This window comes from Lutra lutra, chromosome 4 (assembly GCF_902655055.1).
Source record: "Lutra lutra chromosome 4, mLutLut1.2, whole genome shotgun sequence".
Classification (NCBI taxonomy): domain Eukaryota; kingdom Metazoa; phylum Chordata; class Mammalia; order Carnivora; family Mustelidae; genus Lutra; species Lutra lutra.
The window spans coordinates 153959106-153978865 of NC_062281.1; the positions used below are offsets into that span (position 1 = coordinate 153959106).

At 40.8% G+C, this 19760-nt stretch overlaps 2 protein-coding genes across 6 annotated transcripts in view; one reads left to right on the forward strand and one right to left on the reverse strand.

The window, feature by feature from the left end:
• Positions 1-7583, reverse strand: part of TCEANC2 (transcription elongation factor A N-terminal and central domain containing 2) — a 43382-nt gene extending 35799 nt beyond the window's left edge. The window contains exons 1-2 of one of the 2 annotated variants that reach the window (XM_047728762.1): positions 7373-7549; positions 6614-6758 (exon numbers count right to left, since the gene is read on the reverse strand). In XM_047728762.1, coding sequence (XP_047584718.1) covers positions 6614-6715 — 102 coding nt within the window. In that variant the 5' untranslated portion in view covers positions 6716-6758; positions 7373-7549. Of the gene's footprint in view, positions 1-6613; positions 6759-7372 lie in introns of both variants that reach the window. The other variant, XM_047728763.1, reaches the window with a different exon arrangement.
• Positions 7584-7762: 179 nt separating this feature from the next.
• TMEM59 (transmembrane protein 59) overlaps positions 7763-19760 on the forward strand; it is a 29803-nt gene continuing 17805 nt past the window's right edge. Inside the window, exons 1-5 of one of the 4 annotated variants that reach the window (XM_047728757.1) lie at positions 7763-8109; positions 11735-11767; positions 12778-12883; positions 15295-15389; positions 18458-18610. In XM_047728757.1, coding sequence (XP_047584713.1) covers positions 7921-8109; positions 11735-11767; positions 12778-12883; positions 15295-15389; positions 18458-18610 — 576 coding nt within the window. In that variant the 5' untranslated portion in view covers positions 7763-7920. The remainder of the gene's footprint in view (positions 8110-11734; positions 11768-12777; positions 12884-15294; positions 15390-18457; positions 18611-19760) is intronic. The other 3 variants (XM_047728758.1, XM_047728759.1, XM_047728760.1) reach the window with 3 other exon arrangements.

Below are 19760 nucleotides of genomic sequence, written 5' to 3' on the forward strand. Positions count from 1 at the left end.
TGGGAAGCTCATCACCAGAAAGAGTATGTGCTGTCTCCTATACTATCTGGTCTTACAGTTGTGGCTGGCTGAAACATCAATTTTTGACAAGATGGAAACCATCCCACCAGAGGGGGCAGGGGACAATCTACTGGCTGATCAATCCTACAAAAGGAGCAAAGGTTTACAGAGCACTCTAAAGTATTAAATCTAAAAGAATTAGCATATCCTAGAATCTTTTAATTAAAAAAAAAAAAAATCTCCAGGGCGCCTGGATGGCTCAGTGGGTTAAGCCTCTGCCTTCGGCTCAGGTCATGGTCTCGGGGTCCTGGGATCGAGCCCTGCATCGGGCTCTCTGCTCAGCAGGGAGCCTGCTTCCCTTCCTCTCTCTCTCTGCCTGCTTCTCTGCCTACTTGTGATCTCTGTCTGTCAAATAAATAAATAAAATCTTTAAAAATTAAAAAAAAATCTCCTATTACAACTAAGAGAACAAATCACTTTCCCTTAAGGGAGTAAGAAGAGATTAACCAAATTAACCTTTAGGATTCTAATGTATACTACACGAGCTCTACTGGGTCTCACTTTTATTCCATGTGATACGGCTACAGCAAAATTACTTCTAACAAACTGATAACAGAAGTCCAATGTTCCTAATATTCCAAGATTTTTATACCTCCTCTGCTGGACATTCAGATGCCTCCACTTTCTTAGTTCACCCTATAGGGGGCAGATAGCGAAACCAGACTGTCTAGTTCAAATCCCAGCTCTGCCACTTACAGCTGCATGACCTTGGGCAAGCTACTTGATCTCTCTGTGCCTTAGATTCTTCAACTCTAAAATATGAATGATAAAAGCATCCATTTCACAGAATTTAAATGTTATCAGAATTTAAAGAGTTAATATATGTAAAGCACTTAGCACAATTCCTGGCCCATAGACATGGGCTCAATAAACACCGGCAGTAATCACTACTATCGCTCCCATCATCACCAGTCCCAGCTCTAGTTTTCCTACACAAGCCTCTCCTTTTCCACACATGAAAAGAAGAAATTATTGGTCAGTTTTACTGCATGCCAGGCCAATACTTAGCCCTTTCGATAAGCATTTATCTGTTTAGGTCTCATGATAACCCTGCAGGTTAGATATATTTCTGATGTTATATATATGTATAACTTATGTGTATATACATATATATGTACAACTTTCTGATATTACTGACGAGGAAATTGAGGCTTGAACATTCAGCAGATCCTTGGCATTTAAGTATGATGCTGGTGTGTGGGAATAAGTTACTCAGTAGGGTAGACCTAACTCTCTAGAACTCACATTTAACTCATTTTTAAGTCGTCATTGTGTACACATCAAGTAAGCACGTTTGCGTGCACACAGCAAAGAAAAGCCAGAAGTGCTTATTGAGCAGCTCTGTGTTACTACTTCCCTCCACCTAGCCAACTCTTTTCAACCCTTTAAGGTGCTCTGAGCACTTAAACAGACACTGAGCTCTTTCCTCTGAACTCTTAGCCCTTACTGCCTAAACAACAATTTTGTAATGGACCGCATACGATTTTCTACCATTACTTACTAATTTCTTATAATATGATCTCCCAATAGGAAGTCCCACGAGGGCTCATACTTTCATCTTAAATTTCTTTTATGTTCCCTGGAGTATCTGACTGACTGTTGGGCATAAAGTTGTTTTGCAGTAATAGCTGTTAAACAGTTTACTACCCAGACCCCGCAAGGGCATCATCCCCAGATAAGAATGATTATTGTTTATTCAATAAATTTTTACCTACAATGTAGCAGGCACTGCGTTAGGCCTTGGAGTAGAATCGGAACCTAATATGACACTCGGTCATCAGGAGTTTATAGTAGACTGCGGAAAAGTACAGTTAATCTGATAATTAAAATACAGTGAGTAAGTGCTATGAGAGGTATCTGAACCAAGTACTAAGACAGTATTGAAGAGGGAAGGATTAATTCCCCCCAAAGGACCCAGAAAGCATTTCAACATTCACTTATTTAACAAATACTTATTGACCACTTGATATGTGCCAAGCACTGTGATAGGTCCAAGGATACAGAAGTAAATAAAATTCCAAAGGCTCCTGTACTCATAAAATGTACAATCTAGGATTCACAGGGAAAGTCACACTTGAGTGTGTTCACAAATGAGCACAGCACTCCTCACAAAAAGAAAAGAGAAAGGTTTTCTAGGAAAAGGACCAGCATCAAGTCAAATTCCTGGAGACATGAAAGGGAATAGTTTATACAGAGACCAGCAAAATATGGGGTGTGGCTGGAATTCACTCCTGGGAAAGGGGAGCTAGCTATGAAGCATGGAATGAGAAGGCTCCCTGGGGAGCATAAGGAAGGGACTCATATGCCATGCCAAGGCTTTTAGGGTTTTAGTTCATTTGGTCATTCAGAAAAATGCACTGTGGTCTTCTATATACCAAGCCCTGTGCCAAGTACTGGGGACACAAAAATCAGTAAGACATAGTCTTTCAAGAAGCTCAGAGTAGGGGCACCTGGGTGGCTCAGTTGGTTAAGCCTCTGCCTTCAGCTCAGGTCATGATTCCAGGGTCCTGGGATCAAACCCCGCATCGGGCTCTCTGTTCAGCAGGGAGCCTGCTTCCTCCTCTCTCTCTGCCTGCCTCTCTGCCTACTTGTGATCTTTGTCTGTCAAATAAACAAAATCTTAAAAAAAAAAAAAAAAAGAAGAAGAAGCAGCTCAGAGTATGGTGGAGTACAGCATTAAAAAAAAAAAAACAAAACACAGTATAGCACAAAGACAGTATAGCACAAATAAGGGCAATGACAGGGGCATGTTTAAGATACAGGGAGGGATGGGATGCCTGGGTGGCTCAGCTGGTTAAGCATCTGCCTTCAGCTCAGGTCATGAGCCCAGAGTCCTGGGATCAAGTCCCACCTCAGGCTCCATGGTCAGCAAGGAGCCTACTTCTCCTTCTGCCTGTACATGTTCTCTCTCTCTTTCTGACAAGTAAGTAAATAAAATCTTAAAAAAAAAAAAAAAAAGAAAAGATATAGGGGTAGCTTAGAAAAGGGAATGATTAGATTGGCTTTCTATCTGGGGGACAGAAGGATGATTAGGAAAGGCCACATAGTAGAGGAGACCCTTGAACTAGGTCATGGGGGACAAACAGGAGGTGATAAATTGATGATAACAGCAAACACCTGCATATTACTTAGTTCTGTTCCAAGCACTTATCATATACTGACTCACTCATCCTTCATAACTACCTTATAAAACAGATATTATCATTAATCCCATTTTATAGATAAAGACACAGAGAGGTTAAATAACTTGCCCAAGGTCAAATAATAAGTGGCACGGCTGGGATTTAAACATAGGCAGTTTGGCTCTAGAGTCTGTGTTCTTAATTACCACACTATACTGCCACCAAGACAAGAGAGTAAGGCCATTCCAGGCAAAGAGGACAGCATATGCAAAGGGTACGGAGGTATGAAACAGCACACCATGTTGGGGAAATTCTGAGTGGCTGCCACTGATAGAATGGATAGGATGGTTAAGCAACTGCCTTTGGCTCAGGTCACGATCCCGGAGTACCAGGATCAAGTCCCGCATCGGTCTCCCAGCTCCACAGAGAGTCTGCTTCTCCCTCTGACCTTCTCTTCTCTCATGCTCTCTCTCAAATAAATAAATAAAATCTTAAAAAAAAAAAAAAAAAAGGAATGTCAACAGGAAGAGCAGCAGGGGTGAAGCAGGCAGGTGCCAGGTCACAGAGGGCCTTGGGTGCCATTAAAAGAAATGTCTTCATCGGTAGGTAATGAGAAACCACTGCAGGACTAGGCAGGGAAGTGACCTGAGTAGATCTCCTTTTCTTCTATTCCTCTGGCTTAAGTGTGGAAGGGGAATGAGACAGCATGCCAAAGGCAGGGAGACAATTTACCAGACCATGGCACTGCTAAGATTTTTAAATTTAAAGTGGGAGATGTTAAGGACAGGAATGATTTTTAGGAGACAAAACTGAAAACTGGATATAAGAGAGAAAAGAGTTAAGGATGGTTTCTAAGTTTCTAGTCCCAGTTACTTGGTATATGGATTTAAAAGTAAATACACAGGAGGAGGCTCCTGGGTGGCTCAGTCAGTTAAGTGTCCAACTCTTGATTTCAGCTCAGGTCGTGATCTCTGCACTGAGCAAGGAGCCTGCCTAAGAGTCAGTCTCTCTCTCTCTCTCTCCCTCTGCCCCTCCCCTGCTCACACTCACGTGCTCGCTCTCAAAATAAATGAATGAATGAATGAATGAATAAATAAATAAATAAATAAATAAATAAATAAAAATAAATACAGAAGAATAAAGAATGGGTTTGGGAGAAAAGCTACTGCATTTAAAGGGAATGTTATTTTCTCTACACCTAATGCTTATTCTGCTTCCATAATCTTTACATGGTATATTCTCATCTTCACACAAGGACTCTCAACTGGGGCATAAGCGGGGACACAGAGGGGAGAAGAGGCAGGTGGAAGTATACTCGAATCTAGATGTTTGCATATGAGTGTACGAGTAGTTCAATTAATACCCTTCACTTTTTCTTCCAGCTTGGTACCACAATCCTGCCCACCACCTTCTGTCACTGAGAGTCACTATTGTATATAACTCCATGAGTACTCAGACAAAACAGAGACAGTTGAAAATTTTGGTTATGCACAGAACTCTAAGACTGGGAGAGATTTTTAAAGACCATCTAGAATTCAGTAGCTCTCAACCAAGGGCTACCTGGAAATATGTGAGGGCAGTTTTGCTTATCACAGTGGGAGGTACTGTTGGCCTTTAGTGTCTGAAGGCCAGGGATGGTAAATGTCCAATAACTCGCAGGACAGTTCCAAATAATGAAGAATTACCTTGCCCTACGTGACAACAATGTTCCTTTGAAGAACTACCAATAGGGGTGCCCGGGGACCTCAGTAGGTTAAGTGTCTGCCTCTGGCTCAGGTTGTGATCCCAGGGTCCTGGACTGGAACGCCATGGCAGGCTCCCTGCTCAGCAGAGAGTCTACTTTTTCTCTCCCTCTGCCCATCCACACTGGCTCATGCTCTCTCTCTTTCTCAAATAAATAAAATCTTAAAAAAAAATACTGATAAAGTTTGACCCCCACATTTTACAGATGAGGACAAAGGGAGATTCTAGGTAAGGAAATGACTTGCCAAAGATCACCCAGTTGTACTAGAAGGCCTAGAACTCGGGACATCTGTTTATACACTCCTGTACTGCTTTCTAATATGGGTCTGGTAAGCCTGTGGCACATCTGGAAGAGTTCAACTGAGTACATAAATCAAGTACTCAGAACACCACCTTGCTATCACAGCCCTGTGCGCATCTTCTCTAGCCCCAGATCCCACTCTCACCATCAGAGATCCAAGGCTGGAAGTACAAGTCTGGCAGTCATCCGCACGGGAAGCATTACAATAAATAAGGTTACCCTGGCCAAATACATAAAACGTGACAAAGCTCGGGGAGCATAAATATTAGGACTGGTAGAGGAGGAGGAACCAATAAAGGAAATTGAAAAGAAAATGTAAGAAGTTGGGATGCCTGAGTGGCTCAGTCAGCTAAGCATCTGCCTCGGCTCAGGTCATGATCCCAGGATCCTGGGATCGAGTCCCTCATCATGCTCCTTGCTCAGTGGGGAGCCTGCTTCTCCCTCTGCCTGCTGCTCCCCCTGTTTGTGTTCTCTCTCTCAATCTATTTCTCTGACAAATAAATAAATAAAATTCTTAAAAAAAAAAAAAAAAGAGGGACGCCTGGGTGGCTCAGTTGGTTAAGCGACTGCCTTCGGCTCAGGTCATGATCCCAGTGTTCTGGGATCGAGTCCCATATCAGGCTCCTTGCTCGGCAGGGAGCCTGCTTCTCCCTCTCTCTGCCTCTGCCTCTGTCTGCCTCTCTACCTACCTGTGATCTCTCTATCTCTCTCTCTGACAAATAAATAAATAAAATCTTTAAAAAAGAAAGAAAAAAAGAAAGAAAGAAAAGAAAATAAGAGGTCAAGAAGGCAAAGGGAACTAATTACAAATGTTTGTTTTTAGGGAAATAATTCTTACTTTATCATTAATTGGGTACCCATGTCCATTGATTCCTTGTTGCCTATCCTGTACTTATTCCTTGCCTCTTCTTTGCGAAAAGAATTCAGACATGAAGAGGTTGCAAAGAGTCCATTAACACAGTCTGTTCCCCAGTCTCAGCTACAGCTGCAGGCCATGTGATACAGTTCTGGTCAATAAGACAGAAGAGTAGAATATCATCACCCAGGCTTACTGAGTTTGTACAGAGTACACAGAATCATATTCCTATTTTCACATTCCTCAAAGAAAAGAAAATGTTGCAAAAACACAAAAACACTTAAGGGACTCGTTCTCTCAACCAGCAAAACATATGATATAGCCAAAGTAATCAGAAGAGTAATAGAAGTGCATGCAGGGATTGGTAAATAGAAGTCTGTACAGAGTAGGGAAGAAACAAATTAGCAGTGATCAGGAACACTTTGGGGAGAAAGTATAGGAAGAAAGAATTCATAGGTCTTCCATAGAACTCCACACCGCCTTGCTAGACAGTCCTTTCCACATTTCCTCTAGCCCCAGATCCCCTCTCACCTTCAGAGATTCAATCGTGGCCTGCTTGTAAATCTTTCCACCAGGAGCTTTCTTCTGAGGACTATTTTGGATTCTAGGCGTTCGAATGACGAATTTATCCATTGCTAGAGGACTGCCAACTACCTTCACGTGCTTGCAGCGCTTTCTGCTCAAGAAAGAGGAAAGATTCTAAAACGTCACCAAAACTGCTATGACGTGTTCTCTCTAAAGTGACATAATGCACTCCTATTCTAGAAGCATTCCTGAATTATGACAACTCTTGGGTGGAATTTACAGGAAAGAAAATTTTGTCTCGGAAAAGAATTATCTTCCTAAGAACTGAAACTGTATACAATGATCGGTGTAATTCCCGAGTTAAGACGTGCCTAGCTTTCAGAAGTGCACGCTGTGCAGGGGATTCCAATACTGGGCCAGGCATTGAACCCGGTGATTCTAAAAGCCTTTTTCAACTTAGGTGAGGTTGAGACAAGGTTAAGAGTTTCACTGAACTCCATGAGGCTCAATATCAACAGCTACCCCACCATCACCACAATCCTAAAGGTTCGCCTAGTAACGAGCAATCACTAACCACCTCCAGATCTCAGCAGGGTCCTCACAACAAGCAGCAACCATCTCCAGGAACTGCTCGGTGGTGCAAGGACCCTAACCGCGACTGTCGTGCCCCAGATCCCTGAGCAAAAGGAACCACCATCCTCCTCTACCCTCAGCACTCAGGAGTCCAGGAAGGGGAACCTAACGAAGGTCTGACGTGAGACCCACCAGGAGAAGCAGCCCTGCCAGTAGCTGGACCCTTCCAGAGTGCACCCTTTGAGGATCCACTCCTGTCGGCACCTCGGCGATCAGAATTAAAATGATGCTTCCTTCCTGGACGGTGGTTTCTCCGACCTCAGAGCGCCTCTGAACCTCCCCAAACCACATTCCCCAGAATGCACTACAAAGGAGCGGGTGAGGCGCGCTCACGGCGACTGTAGTTCTCCGAGACCGACTTTCCCCATCCCACATGTTTCGCCCGCCTCCAGAGAACTACATGCCCCAGCGTGCCCCGCGGAGGGAAGCGTCGGGGAGGCCGGTTCACTCTAATACTCGCGATGATTGGATCCACCTCTTCCTGCCGTCCTAGGAGAAGTTCTTAGACCTGGAGGTGGGGCGAGAGGCGGCAGTTTTGGGCGGGTCGGGGCGGAGCTGAGGAGACGGCGGAGGCGGAAGCTGCGGCCTGAGGGGCGGGGAAGGGGCTGGCCCCGGAAGGCAGAGGAAACCCTGAAAAGAAAACAGCAACAAGCTGAGCTGCTGTGACAGAGGGAAACAAAATGGCGGCACCGAAGGGGAGCCTCTGGGTCAGGGCCCAGCTGGGGCTCCCGCCGCTGCTGCTGCTGACCATGGCCCTGGCCGGAGGCTCGGGGACCGCTTCGGCTGAAGCTTTTGACTCGATCTTGGGTGATACGGCGTCTTGTCACCGGGCCTGTCAGTTGACCTTCCCCTTGCATACCTACCCCAAGGTAGGTCCCGTCCGAACCGGGCTACGACCCTCCCCTGGCAGCCCATCTCTCCGCTCTCTCGCACTTGTGTCGGCTTGGGAACCTGGGTGTCGAATCCACACCCTTCAACCGCTGTCTCCCACCTGTGTAGCTCCTGTTTTCCTCCCTAATTCTACCCGCACCCCTCTCGTGCTGTAATTACCGGAAGTTTGTGCTGCATCGACCCTATAATAGACTGGGGACGCAGAGATGAGCAAGACATGACCCATTTCCTCGGGCAGCTTGCGGGGTGGCAGGGAAGACGAGCACTCCGATAGGGAAGAAGATATAGATGATTAATGCAGGGTCTTCACGTTCGAGGGGTGTAAGGGATGGTGGGGGGTAGGAGCGGATATGCAAGCCCACAAATGGTTAGTTTATAACCCGTGTTTACCGAGCGCCTCTCTGGGCCGGGAGCGCACACTCTGTTGTGGGAGTCAGAGAAGCAGACAATTATACCGTGGTATGAAATATATTAAGTCAGACCTAGTAGTTGTGAGACGCACAGGAAGGGCTTTCCGCCTTTGTTGAATTACTGTGTGCGAGACGCTGCCACTAGGGCTTGGGGTGGCTTAGAGAAGAAGCAGTTAGGCTTTTGCGTTCAAAGAACTTAACCGTTCAGTGCAGAAGACAGAAGGAATTCGTGGCGCGGGTATAGAAATGAGACTGCCCGTGGGAGGTCGGGGTCCCAGTTTACCGAAGGGAGTGACCCTGCTTTCACTTCTCATTCGCCTGCGGTTGATGCCTTTCCTTTAATTCCATTCTGCTTCTCAAGTTTTTGGTGTTGTTTTTTTTTTTTTTGTTTTGTTTTGTTTTGTTTTTTCCAGCTTAGGAACTCTGTTTACTCCACATTCTAAATTGTGTGGTGACTCCCCACCCTTTCCCATATGTAATTTGGATATATGCTTCCTTCCCCCCACTGGCTTTTTTTGTAAGAGCTTTTGCTGCTGTTACTGGTCTTTTCCTCCTTGTATTCCCTTCATCTCCTCTGTGCTGTTGGCTTAACCGTGTGACTAGCCCTCTTTGTGCTCTCAGACTACAATGGAACCACGAGGAAAAAGCCAATGAACTCTAGGATGTTCCTTATTGGCAAATGCTTTCAGGTCTTTGAAATGAAAAGCTCTAAATGCTCTCACTTCCCATATGCCTGTTTACTGCAGGATTTTACATTGCATGGGGTTTATCAATTTTCAGGAAAAAGTGTGGGATATTGATTATCCTAAAATTTTCAGTCAGACACAAATTATAACAGGAGAAAGAAATGAGAGATTCTGACATCCAGATTTCAATCAATGTGTACTGCCCTAAACACATTACTGTGTTCTCTACTTATAAATCTGTTATCAGTAAGAAGATTGTATGAGGAAATTCATTAAGATTTATTTGGCCTGGCATTGAGTGGAGGCATGTTTTGTTTCCTTCTAGTGTTTGGTTGTGTTTGTTTTTTGTTTTTTTTTTCCTTTTTTGAGATTTTCCTAGCAAACTTGTAGTATGACTCGGAATGCTGGGAGAATAACTAAATAATATAAACGTTTCTGGAAACTTCAGGCACTTTTTAAACATCCACTATTTAACAATTTTTAACAGTTGATATGCTATCTGTAAGTCATCTTTGCTTATTCATTAAAGCTGTTCTCACCAGGAACTTGGAAGTTATTTGGCTTCCTATATGTTAGATGGACTTAAAATTTATTAACTGTCTACTCTCTGTTCTCCAGTTTGATGAGAGATTTATACCCATTATCCCTTATGGTCACTACTATGAAAAGTAGGATTTTACAGTGGAGACTCTGAAAGGTTAAGTGACTTGCTTAAGGTCACATAACTAAGAAGTAGTGGAGTGGTAGGAATGCAGTCCTAAAACTGGCTATACTGTGCTGCCCTCTATTAATAAAGTTGTGTTGAAAAGATTTAATTTACTTATTTCGCTGATTTCTTTTGGCCCTCCAAGTTACTGTACTTTGCAGTTCAGGAAAAAGCAGTGCATGTTATAAGAAATTAGATGAATTTAGAAGCTCACGTAACCTTTCATCTGGTATTTGCAACTGGAAGATAGAAATCTCATTTTAATGGCTCTTTTTCAGAATGAATTATTTGTTGCAAGAAAGTAGAATAGCTGTTTGTAAGTAGCAATTTCAAAATTCCACTATAGTTACCATTTAGCTTTCCTCAAAAGCGCAATTGCATAATTTGTCTGGATTCAAATACAAGAGACGTGTGTTATTTTAACAACAAAGCTAATTAGAACCAACCTCGTCATTTTTAAAGAGTGTGGGCTCTGGAACCATAAAAGCCTGGGTTCCATTCCCAGCTCCACTTTTACTCTCTGTATAGCTTTGCTGATCACTTAACTTCTCAAGACTTCATTTTGTCAACTAATAAAAAACAACAACAACAACACCTCACACCTTACAGAGCTTGTGTGAGGATTAAAGATAAAGTATGTGGCACTCTTAGCACATAAAACCAGTTCTGGGAAAGCAAATGCATATATTCTATAAATGGTATCATTGAGGTCCCTTCTGATTATTTAGCTGGCATTCATTTTGGTGGGGAGCACCATTTACTTGTGCTCTAAATTAGAGGAGATACATTTAAGATAAGCTTGCCAATCATTTGAGATACATAGAGCATGAAATACTTACTTAAAATAATAATATTATCTAGTACATGAAACACTTAGTTGGAATAAGGATATGATTCTTAATAGCTACCAGTTGAGCCCCTACTCTGGGTTGGACATTGTATAATACCTCAAATGTTACCATGCTGTCTGGCACATTGTGGGTGCTCATTAAATACATTATTATTATGCTTATTTATTAGATAGTATAGCATAATATTCATTTGTGGATATAAAATGTATAATCCTTATCATAATCAAGATTGACATAAGAGAGTATTGTCCCCATCTTAAAACCAAGGAAACTGAGGCTGAGAGAGATTGTCACTTTGCCAAGATTGTACAGGACAAGTTGTGCGGCTGAGCTTCAAAGCAGGACTGATTCCTGGACCTAGGCTCTTTGCAGCATCCCATACTGTCTTTCGGAAATGGGATTGGAGGGCTTATTGGCTTGGTTTAAAAAAAGAAAACCTGGGGCGCCTGGGTGGCTCAGTGGGTTAAAGCCTCTGCCTTCGGCTCAGGTCATGATTCCAGGGTCCTGGGATCGAGCCCCGCATCGGGCTCTCTGCTCAGCAGGGAGCCTGCTTCCTCCTCTCTCTCTCTCTCTCTGCTTCTCTGCCTACTTGTGATCTCTGTCTGTCAAAATAAATAAATAAAATCTTAAAAAGAAAAGAAAACCTACCTGAAAATGAAATGGCGTGCAATAGAGCTCATACTAATGAGCTCAAGCTTCCTCTGTGCAGTATAAAGAGATTATGTAATGCTCCAGATACAATAAATGCAGCTAGAACTGAGGTCCAAAAACATTCTAGCTTCAGAATTACATGATAACACTTGTTTAATGTCAGACTGCAGCCATCCCTTCTGTATCGGTTGTTGCTGCTGCATACATCTCACTGATCCTTCCGCTGGAAAGAAATGCATACCTTTCTCTTCCATTGATTGCTAACTGGTGTATGCACATGCTGTTTCCCTCCTTATTAGGTGCCCGCCAATTTGTACACAGTGGATCACACAGTAAGTTGAGGGGGCTCCCCCACATGTACTGGTTTGTGTCGAATACTGTGTGTATTTCATCTAACAAAAGCCTGTTGAAAACATGGTTATTAGTCTTATTAAGCAGTTAACATTTTCCCATAATGAAAAATCGACCCTATCCTGAGCTCCCATAAATAGACAGTGACGCCTGTAACTGTTGTTTTCTGTTTTTAAAAAAAATCTATTATCGTGATTAACACTACTACCATTTATTGAGCACCATCTGTGTCCCAGGCACTATACGAGGAGTAGCTCTGTTCCAGCATTTTTGAGGGCTTTGGAGATACTTTATAGCTATTATCTCCTTCACCATGAGAAAACTGAGATTTAGATAGGTAGAGCCACTTGTGCAGCGTCACTCACCGGAACAGTTTTAATCCAGGTCTGGCTGATTCCAGAGGACTTTACCATACACCGCACTGTTGCTCTTGTTTGTGTGTTCAGTTAAAGTAAGCCAAGTTTAAAAACGCCTTTCATGAAAGCATTTTTATAGATGTATGCCTCACTTTGTGGGGCCTTTATGGCACCATTTGCCATGTGAAGCTAGTTAGGATACTTTTTCCTGAGAAGCCAGATGAATTGTATAAATGTGGCAGAGGGATGCCATTCATCCTGAGGTCCTTGCTTACTCATTTCTACTTCTGTTAAAGTTCTGATTATGTCGCTGTTATTTTTATTTTCAAATTTTTCCCACAACATGTAACCTTGGAATATGGGAAAAGGGTATGGGCTTTTTTGTTTTGTTTTGTCTTTTCCCACTAAGCTTCTTTCTTGGGTATCACTTTTAAAATAAGAAACTAAAACCTCTTTATATGGCAAAGGTCTTGGGTATTACCTGGCTCCTATCGTATTTCTTGCTTTCAGTTATAAACTTTTATTGGACATTTTATAATAAACCCTACTAACTTTGTTTTCTTTTTGACCTCTTTTTCCCCCCAAGGGAAAAATATTATTTTTTTTGTAATCCTCCTTCTTCTTGAACTCCCTAGGAAGAGGAGTTGTACGCATGTCAGAGAGGTTGCAGGCTGTTTTCAATTTGTCAATTTGTGGATGATGGAATTGATTTAAATCGGACCAAAATGGAATGTGAATCTGGTAAGATCCTATGCTAACAGTATATAGCATTGCAGTTTTTTGGGTTGTGTTATGCTCCTTATGTATTTTCCTCATAAGATGACAAGCATATTGTTTAAACTAATTTCTAGTTCAAACTAATCTCTAGTTATTATGAGGTTACAGTTTTATCAGCTGCTGCTAGAAATTTCATGGACTTTTTTTTTTTTTTTAAGATTTTATTTATTTGACAGACAGAAATCACAAGTAGGCAAAGAGGCAGGCAGAGACGGGGCTGGGAAAGCAGACTCCCTGCTGAGCAGAGAGCCCGATGCGGGGCTCAATCCCAGGACCCTGAAATCATGATGTGAGCTGAAGGCAGAGGTTTTAACCCACTGAGCCACCCAGGCACCCCAAATTTCATGAACTTTAAATTTCATCTATAGGTTTCCCTGCTATATGAAAGTAGAGCATTCTTGTGAAACCTTTCCTAAGCCAAAATGGCATAGCATAAAGAAGCAATTACCATTACTTTACATGGAAAAATTTTTGAGTGTTCTCAGACCCAAAAAATAACCTCTCTTAGGCTTTTCTGGTACTTTAGGTAACATCTTGCTAAGAGGCACAAAGTAAATCAAGATAAAACACAGATGCTCACAGACACTGTCAAAGCTATGGTAGCTTGCCTGCCCAGCTCAGTTCCCAGGGAAGGAGCTTGGCTGTGCTGCCCTTGCTGCTGAGGAGTGCGGGCTGCCTCTGTAATGGCTCACTGCAGAGCAAATGCTGAACTTTAAAGTTTTCGCTTTCTTTTTCATGAAAGCATGAATCCTCTTTGGATTTCTTTTGGTTAGCAAAAATAGGTATGAACTTCTGAAAAGTGGGGGCTGCTTCTATTTGTTGAGCCAATGTTTATTTGGTACTGTGGGTAGGACACCTTTGTATAACCAGGCATTCGGTTTAAATGCAGTAGTAATTACCCTTCTCATAATTCATCACTACCTTTTCAGTGGATAGTATAATTTTCTTAAGCCCTTCAATCATAGGCCAGTTGATTTAGCTCAACGTTTTTTTTGTTTTGTTTTGTTTTTACTGAATCAGGCATTTGACTCACTATTTAATGGTGTATTCTTTGTGGGTCATGCCGATAAAAGAAGTAACCAGAGTCTGTCATCTCTTAAAACACTGTTCTTACCTTTTGGTGAAAGAGATGTGTTTAATAAAAGAAACCTGTAATCAAGACAAAATTGACATTTAACTTTTTAAAGAAACTGTAGTGGAATTTTCTCCATTCATTACATTATGCTACTTATTCAGTACAGCAGGAGGTACCTTTTTCCCCACCACTATGCCATGACTCCTATCTAGTCTCCTTGATATCATGACGTTATTTTTTAAGGGCTCAGTCTCGTAACTGGCCATCTTTATATGTGCATAATGCTGTTCAGTTTATTATCTAGCACCTTGGAGAAGTAGATTACAAATACGTGACTGGGTCGGAAAGAAAAAAGAAAAAATTGTTACAGTGGTTAAGTGTTCTATATCATAAGAAGGAACTGGCTCTGCTGAACTAAATGAAGAAAGTGTGCACCCATTTCAACTTCAGAATCCTGCTGTAGGACATTTTCTAAGTTCAGGTTCTCAGAATTTAGGGTGTTAAACTGATTGCTTTGTTGGATTTTTCTTTGCCATGCAAATACCCTTGATTCTCAGGAAAGTCATCCAGATCTTAACGGTAATGTCACAGATCGGTGTAAATCACTAAAATATATTGTTTTGTTCAACTCCATGAAGTATGGTATTCCCATTTTAAACATATAGAAATCAACAGTTGAAGAGGTTAAACAGCACAGCCCAGGTCACATACACAATCAAATGTGTATGAAGCCAAAACTTCAGGATGCCAGACCAGTGTTTTTTCCACTTTGCAAACCTTAGTGATGAGGATCCCCTTATTATGACTGTCATCATCTAGCCTGAGCCTGAGTGTGTAATCGGTAGATTTATACTGGAAACATCTGACGTGTGGGAGGTAGAAGATGCGAGGCTTATTAAAATAATATATTTGCGGGCGCCTGGGTGGCTCAGGGGGTTGAGCCTCTGCCTTCAGCTCGGGTCATGATCCCAGGGTCCTGGGATCGAGCCCCGCATTGGGCCCCCTGCTCAGCAGGGAGCCTGCTTCCCTTCCTCTCTCTCTGCCTGCCTCTCTGCCTTCTTGTGATCTCTGTCTGTCAAATAAATAAAATCTTTAAAAAATAATAATAATAATATATTTGCTACTATTATTGAATTTGAAAATTCATATCTATGAAATGCTTTTTAAGTATAAGAAATTTTCTTTTACAAAATGCCAAATCCCTTCTTTTCTGTCCTTTCCCTTTTTCTTTCCTTCCCTCTTTCTCCTCCGTCTCTCTCTCTCTCTTTTTCCTTGTAATTTGACTGTTTTTCTCTTACAGCATGCACGGAAGCATATTCCCAATCTGATGAGCAATATGCTTGCCATCTTGGTTGCCAGAATCAGCTGCCATTCGCTGAACTGAGACAAGAACAAGTACGAAACAATACTGCCTTTCAGAATTGCCTGCTTAAATTGCACTGATTTGTATTGAAATGTTTATCGCCCACTAGATACTGTTTTAGTGTTATATTTCATAATTAGTTTTCAGCAAACAAATTAAATGTTTGCAGATAGAAAAGTCAGTTGCATAATTACTTTTGTATAATGCTTTGCTGTTGTTGAAAGTTACGTTCATATCCATACTCTCTTTCATATTTTCTCTTGGTCCAGTGATGATGTTATCCCCATTTTGCATATGAAAAAACAGGCTCAGAGAATCAGTAGTTGACAGTCGTTTTTTTTCATCCCAGCTGCTGTTGCCTTAACCTAGATCATCATCTTTTCTCATCTGTATTACTAAACTTGCAAACTATTTTTCCACTTCACCCCCTTCGAGTCCATCCTTCAGTATGTGTTCAGATATTTATTTTCTAAATGGAAATCTCATCATGTCATTCTCCTCTCTTATATACTTCAGGAGTTGCCCCCCCCCACCCCGCCATTACATACAGGGCTAAGTGCAAACCACCTATCATGGCCTGGCTCCTGATTACCTCTCTTAGGCCATCTCTTTTCCCCACCCCCCCATACTCTATACTCTAGACATTCTGGATAAAGTTTGTTAATTTATTAACTTTTGCAGAGGAAGTACAGCTACATGGTATAGAACTCAAAAGGTAAAAAGAGTATATAGTGAAAAATCTCCTACCCCTGTATCTTCTGGCCATTCAGTTTTCCTCTTAATGTACCCAGGGTTACCAAGACAGACGTATTTTATGCATATACAAGGATGTATGTACTCCTTCTTTTTTAAAATACAAGTATACATAAATAATGTCCATTCTGTTTTTCATTGTACAATCCATTGTGTGGATGAATCATAATTTACTTCAGCAGTCTCTTATTTGGAGATGTTGGTTGTTTCTAATCTTTTTCATTTATAAGTGATGTTGCATACTTTGCACATTTATATCTATAGAATAGAAGAATCACAGTAGAATTGCTGAGCAAGAGGTATCTGTATTTTAATTTTGAGAAGTAGAGCAAAATTGTCCTCTGTGGAATTTGTTCCAATTTTTAAAATTGAGATGTAATTCACGTTGTATAAAATTCATCCTTGTGAAGTATTCAATTCAGTAGTTGTTAGTATGTTCACAAAGCTGTGCAACCATCATCACTGTCTAATTCCAAGAATTTTTATTACCCCAAAAAGAAACCCATACCCACTTTCCTTCTTCGCCAGCTCCCAACAATGTTGCACTTTTAATATATTTTAAATTTATGTTTTCTTATTATGAGGAATGTTAAACATGTTTCTAATTTTTAAGAACCATTTTTTTCTCTTAGTTGTATACTTACTGAGTAGTTCTTAATTTTTTTTAAAATTTTTTTTTTATAAACATATATTTTTATCCCCAGGGGTACAGGTCTGTGAATCGCCAGGTTTACACACTTCACAGCACTCACCATAGCACATACCCTCCCCAATGTCCATAACCCCACCCCCCTCTCCCAAACCCCCTCCCCCTAGCAATCCTCAATTTGTTTTGTGAGATTAAGAGTCACTTATGGTTTGTCTCCCTCCCAATCCCATCTTGTTTCATTCATTCTTCTCCTACCCCTTTAACTCCCCATGTTGCATCTCCACTTCCTCATATCAGGGAGATCATATGATAATTGTCTTTCTCTGATTGACTTATTTCGCTAAGCATGATACCCTCTAGTTCCATCCACATCGTCGCAAATGGCAAGATTTCATTTTTTTGATGGCTGCATAGTATTCCATTGTGTATATATACCACATCTTCTTTATCCATTCGTCTGTTGATGGACATCTAGGTTCTTTCCATAGTTTGGCTATTGTAGACATTGCTGCTATAAACATTTGGGTGCACGTGCCCCTTCAGATCACTACGTTTGTAACTTTAGGGTAAATACCCAGTAGTGCAATTGCTGGGTCGTAGGGTAGTTCTTAGTTCTTAATTTTTATATGATTTATTTCATGGTTTTGTTCCTTCTACTCCCCATCGTTCTGTTGAATCCCCTTGATTCAGAGCAGGTGTCATTTCTTTTGTGAAGCCTTCTTAACCCCTTCTCTTCCTGGTTTGGGTTAGGTGCCTTTCTTCATACACACGTATTACCCTATTTTTAACCTCTGTCCTATATAGATTACACGATTAAACACAGGTATATGTCAATGAATCAAATACACATGGTCCCTGATCTCCTGAAATTTATAATCTCAGTGAATACCTGTTTGGTGAATTAATCAATGAAAAATCTCACAGCTGTTAGTGGGAAAATTGAATCATGAATATAGATCTTTTGATTCTATAGTCTGATCTCTTATTCCATAATGCCTCTCTTTTGAAATATAGCAGAACCAAAGCCATCACTAGAGTGCAGCAAATGGTATCCCATACTTGTGCTCTAAAGGGGCCCACTGCTGCTAAGTAAATGAAAAGGTCAGAATTGGGGGGACATGATACCCATTAATGTTAAAATCAGTAGCTTACTCTATATATTCAGCCCATAAGTACTCCCCTCACCCTGCCTTGCTATCAGATGTCTCACATTTGATGTATATATTCTTTTGGTTGAGTTTTTCTCCTTCTCCTTTTCCACTGATGTTCATTATAGCATGATATATTTACATAAAAGCATTAAAGATGAGGAGAGTATAATTTGTCCCTCCTCCTTCAACCTCTTGAGGCCTTACTAATCCTAAATTAATCAAATCTTAAGAGTCTTCACAATTTTGAAGATTCAAAATCTGATTCAAAAGTTTGTTATTCTGATAGAGGTGACAGGTAGTTTATAAATGTGTTTGGTGGCAAATTAAAGTAGCCTGGATCTTAAGCTTTATCACAGTTTATTTGCATAGGAAACTAAAGAGTTTAATGCTAGTTATTATGATAGAATCACTTAACTTTTTATTCCCTGTCCCAAGATTTGGGGAATGCTCATTAAGTTTGTTCTCTTGAATATAAATCTATAAAAATAATAGATTTCTCATGATTTAACTTTTTTTTTTTTTTTTTTTTTTTTTTTTTTTTTTAAAGCTCATGTCCCTGATGCCAAAAATGCATCTACTCTTCCCTTTAACTCTGGTAAGGTCATTCTGGAGTGACATGATGGACTCTGCTCAGAGCTTCATAACCTCTTCATGGACTTTTTATCTTCAGGCTGATGATGGAAAAATAGTTATATTCCAGGTAATAACTGTACTTCATAGATTCATGTAAATGCTGACAATACTTAAGTGTACATGTCTTAAATGAATGTCTTGGCATAGAGTGATATACATCATCAAATAATAATTACTGATCTGGCCTACATTAAAACATTGGGCATCAAGACACAGTGTGACTTCCTTCTGCCCATCGGAAGCCTATCTCAAGCCTGTTTTTCCTTATCTAATAAGAACTCTGAGTCTTCTAAATTTTATAGTGGTTAAATTGATAAAATGAAACCTCTAGATATGAAAGATAAAAGTAATGAATGTACTTTGACTATAAATAATGACATGAACATATAAATCACATATGGAAGAGCTCTATGACATAATTTTTAGTTTTTTGCAGTGCTTTTCTTTGTAACACTTATAAGAGCTTGTTGAGAAAGCATATTGCCCCCCTAGAGAAGTAACTTTTCTCCTACCTCATTATTGACTATGTGATGTGATGATAATAACTTCTTTTCTTAAAGGTTCTTAGGCACTAGGTGTTTACATATCTTGTCTCAAATCTTTAAACACCTTCGTGAGGTTGTATTATCCCTCTTTAATTGATAAGGAAACCAAGAGTCTAACTTTTTGAGGTCACCCTGCCAGTAAGTAACAGAATTAGGCTTCAGACTCAGGTTACTTTCATTCCCAGGCTCATATCCCACCCTATCATGCCATCTTCCTTTAATTTGGTAGTTAATTCCTCAAATGTACCACAAACTATGTTGTGGCACTTTCTCTCAAGTAATAATTAAAGTAAACCTTTTAATTATGATTGCTAATAGAATGGCTCACTGTAAGGCTAGTATGTGATTCTTAGTACTATCCTGAGTCTTAGGTCATTTATACATACCTTGGTAATAAGTAACACACAGAAGGATTTTCTCTTTAAATTCATAATTTCTGTGTCCTAAATCTAACTAGCCTAAAGCTTAAGTTCAATCTCAGGGTGGACCCCTCATTTATTCCTAATTTGATATGAGATTAGCTTTGTTTCTCTCTTTGTATTAATTGAGTGCAACTAGACTGGAGAAACCCCTGCTCCAGAGGGTCTGTGCTATATGGAGGATGTGAAGTACGGAGTATTTAGCTATAGTGTGTGAATTACTCATACTTAGGGAAGAATGGAATGTTTCAGA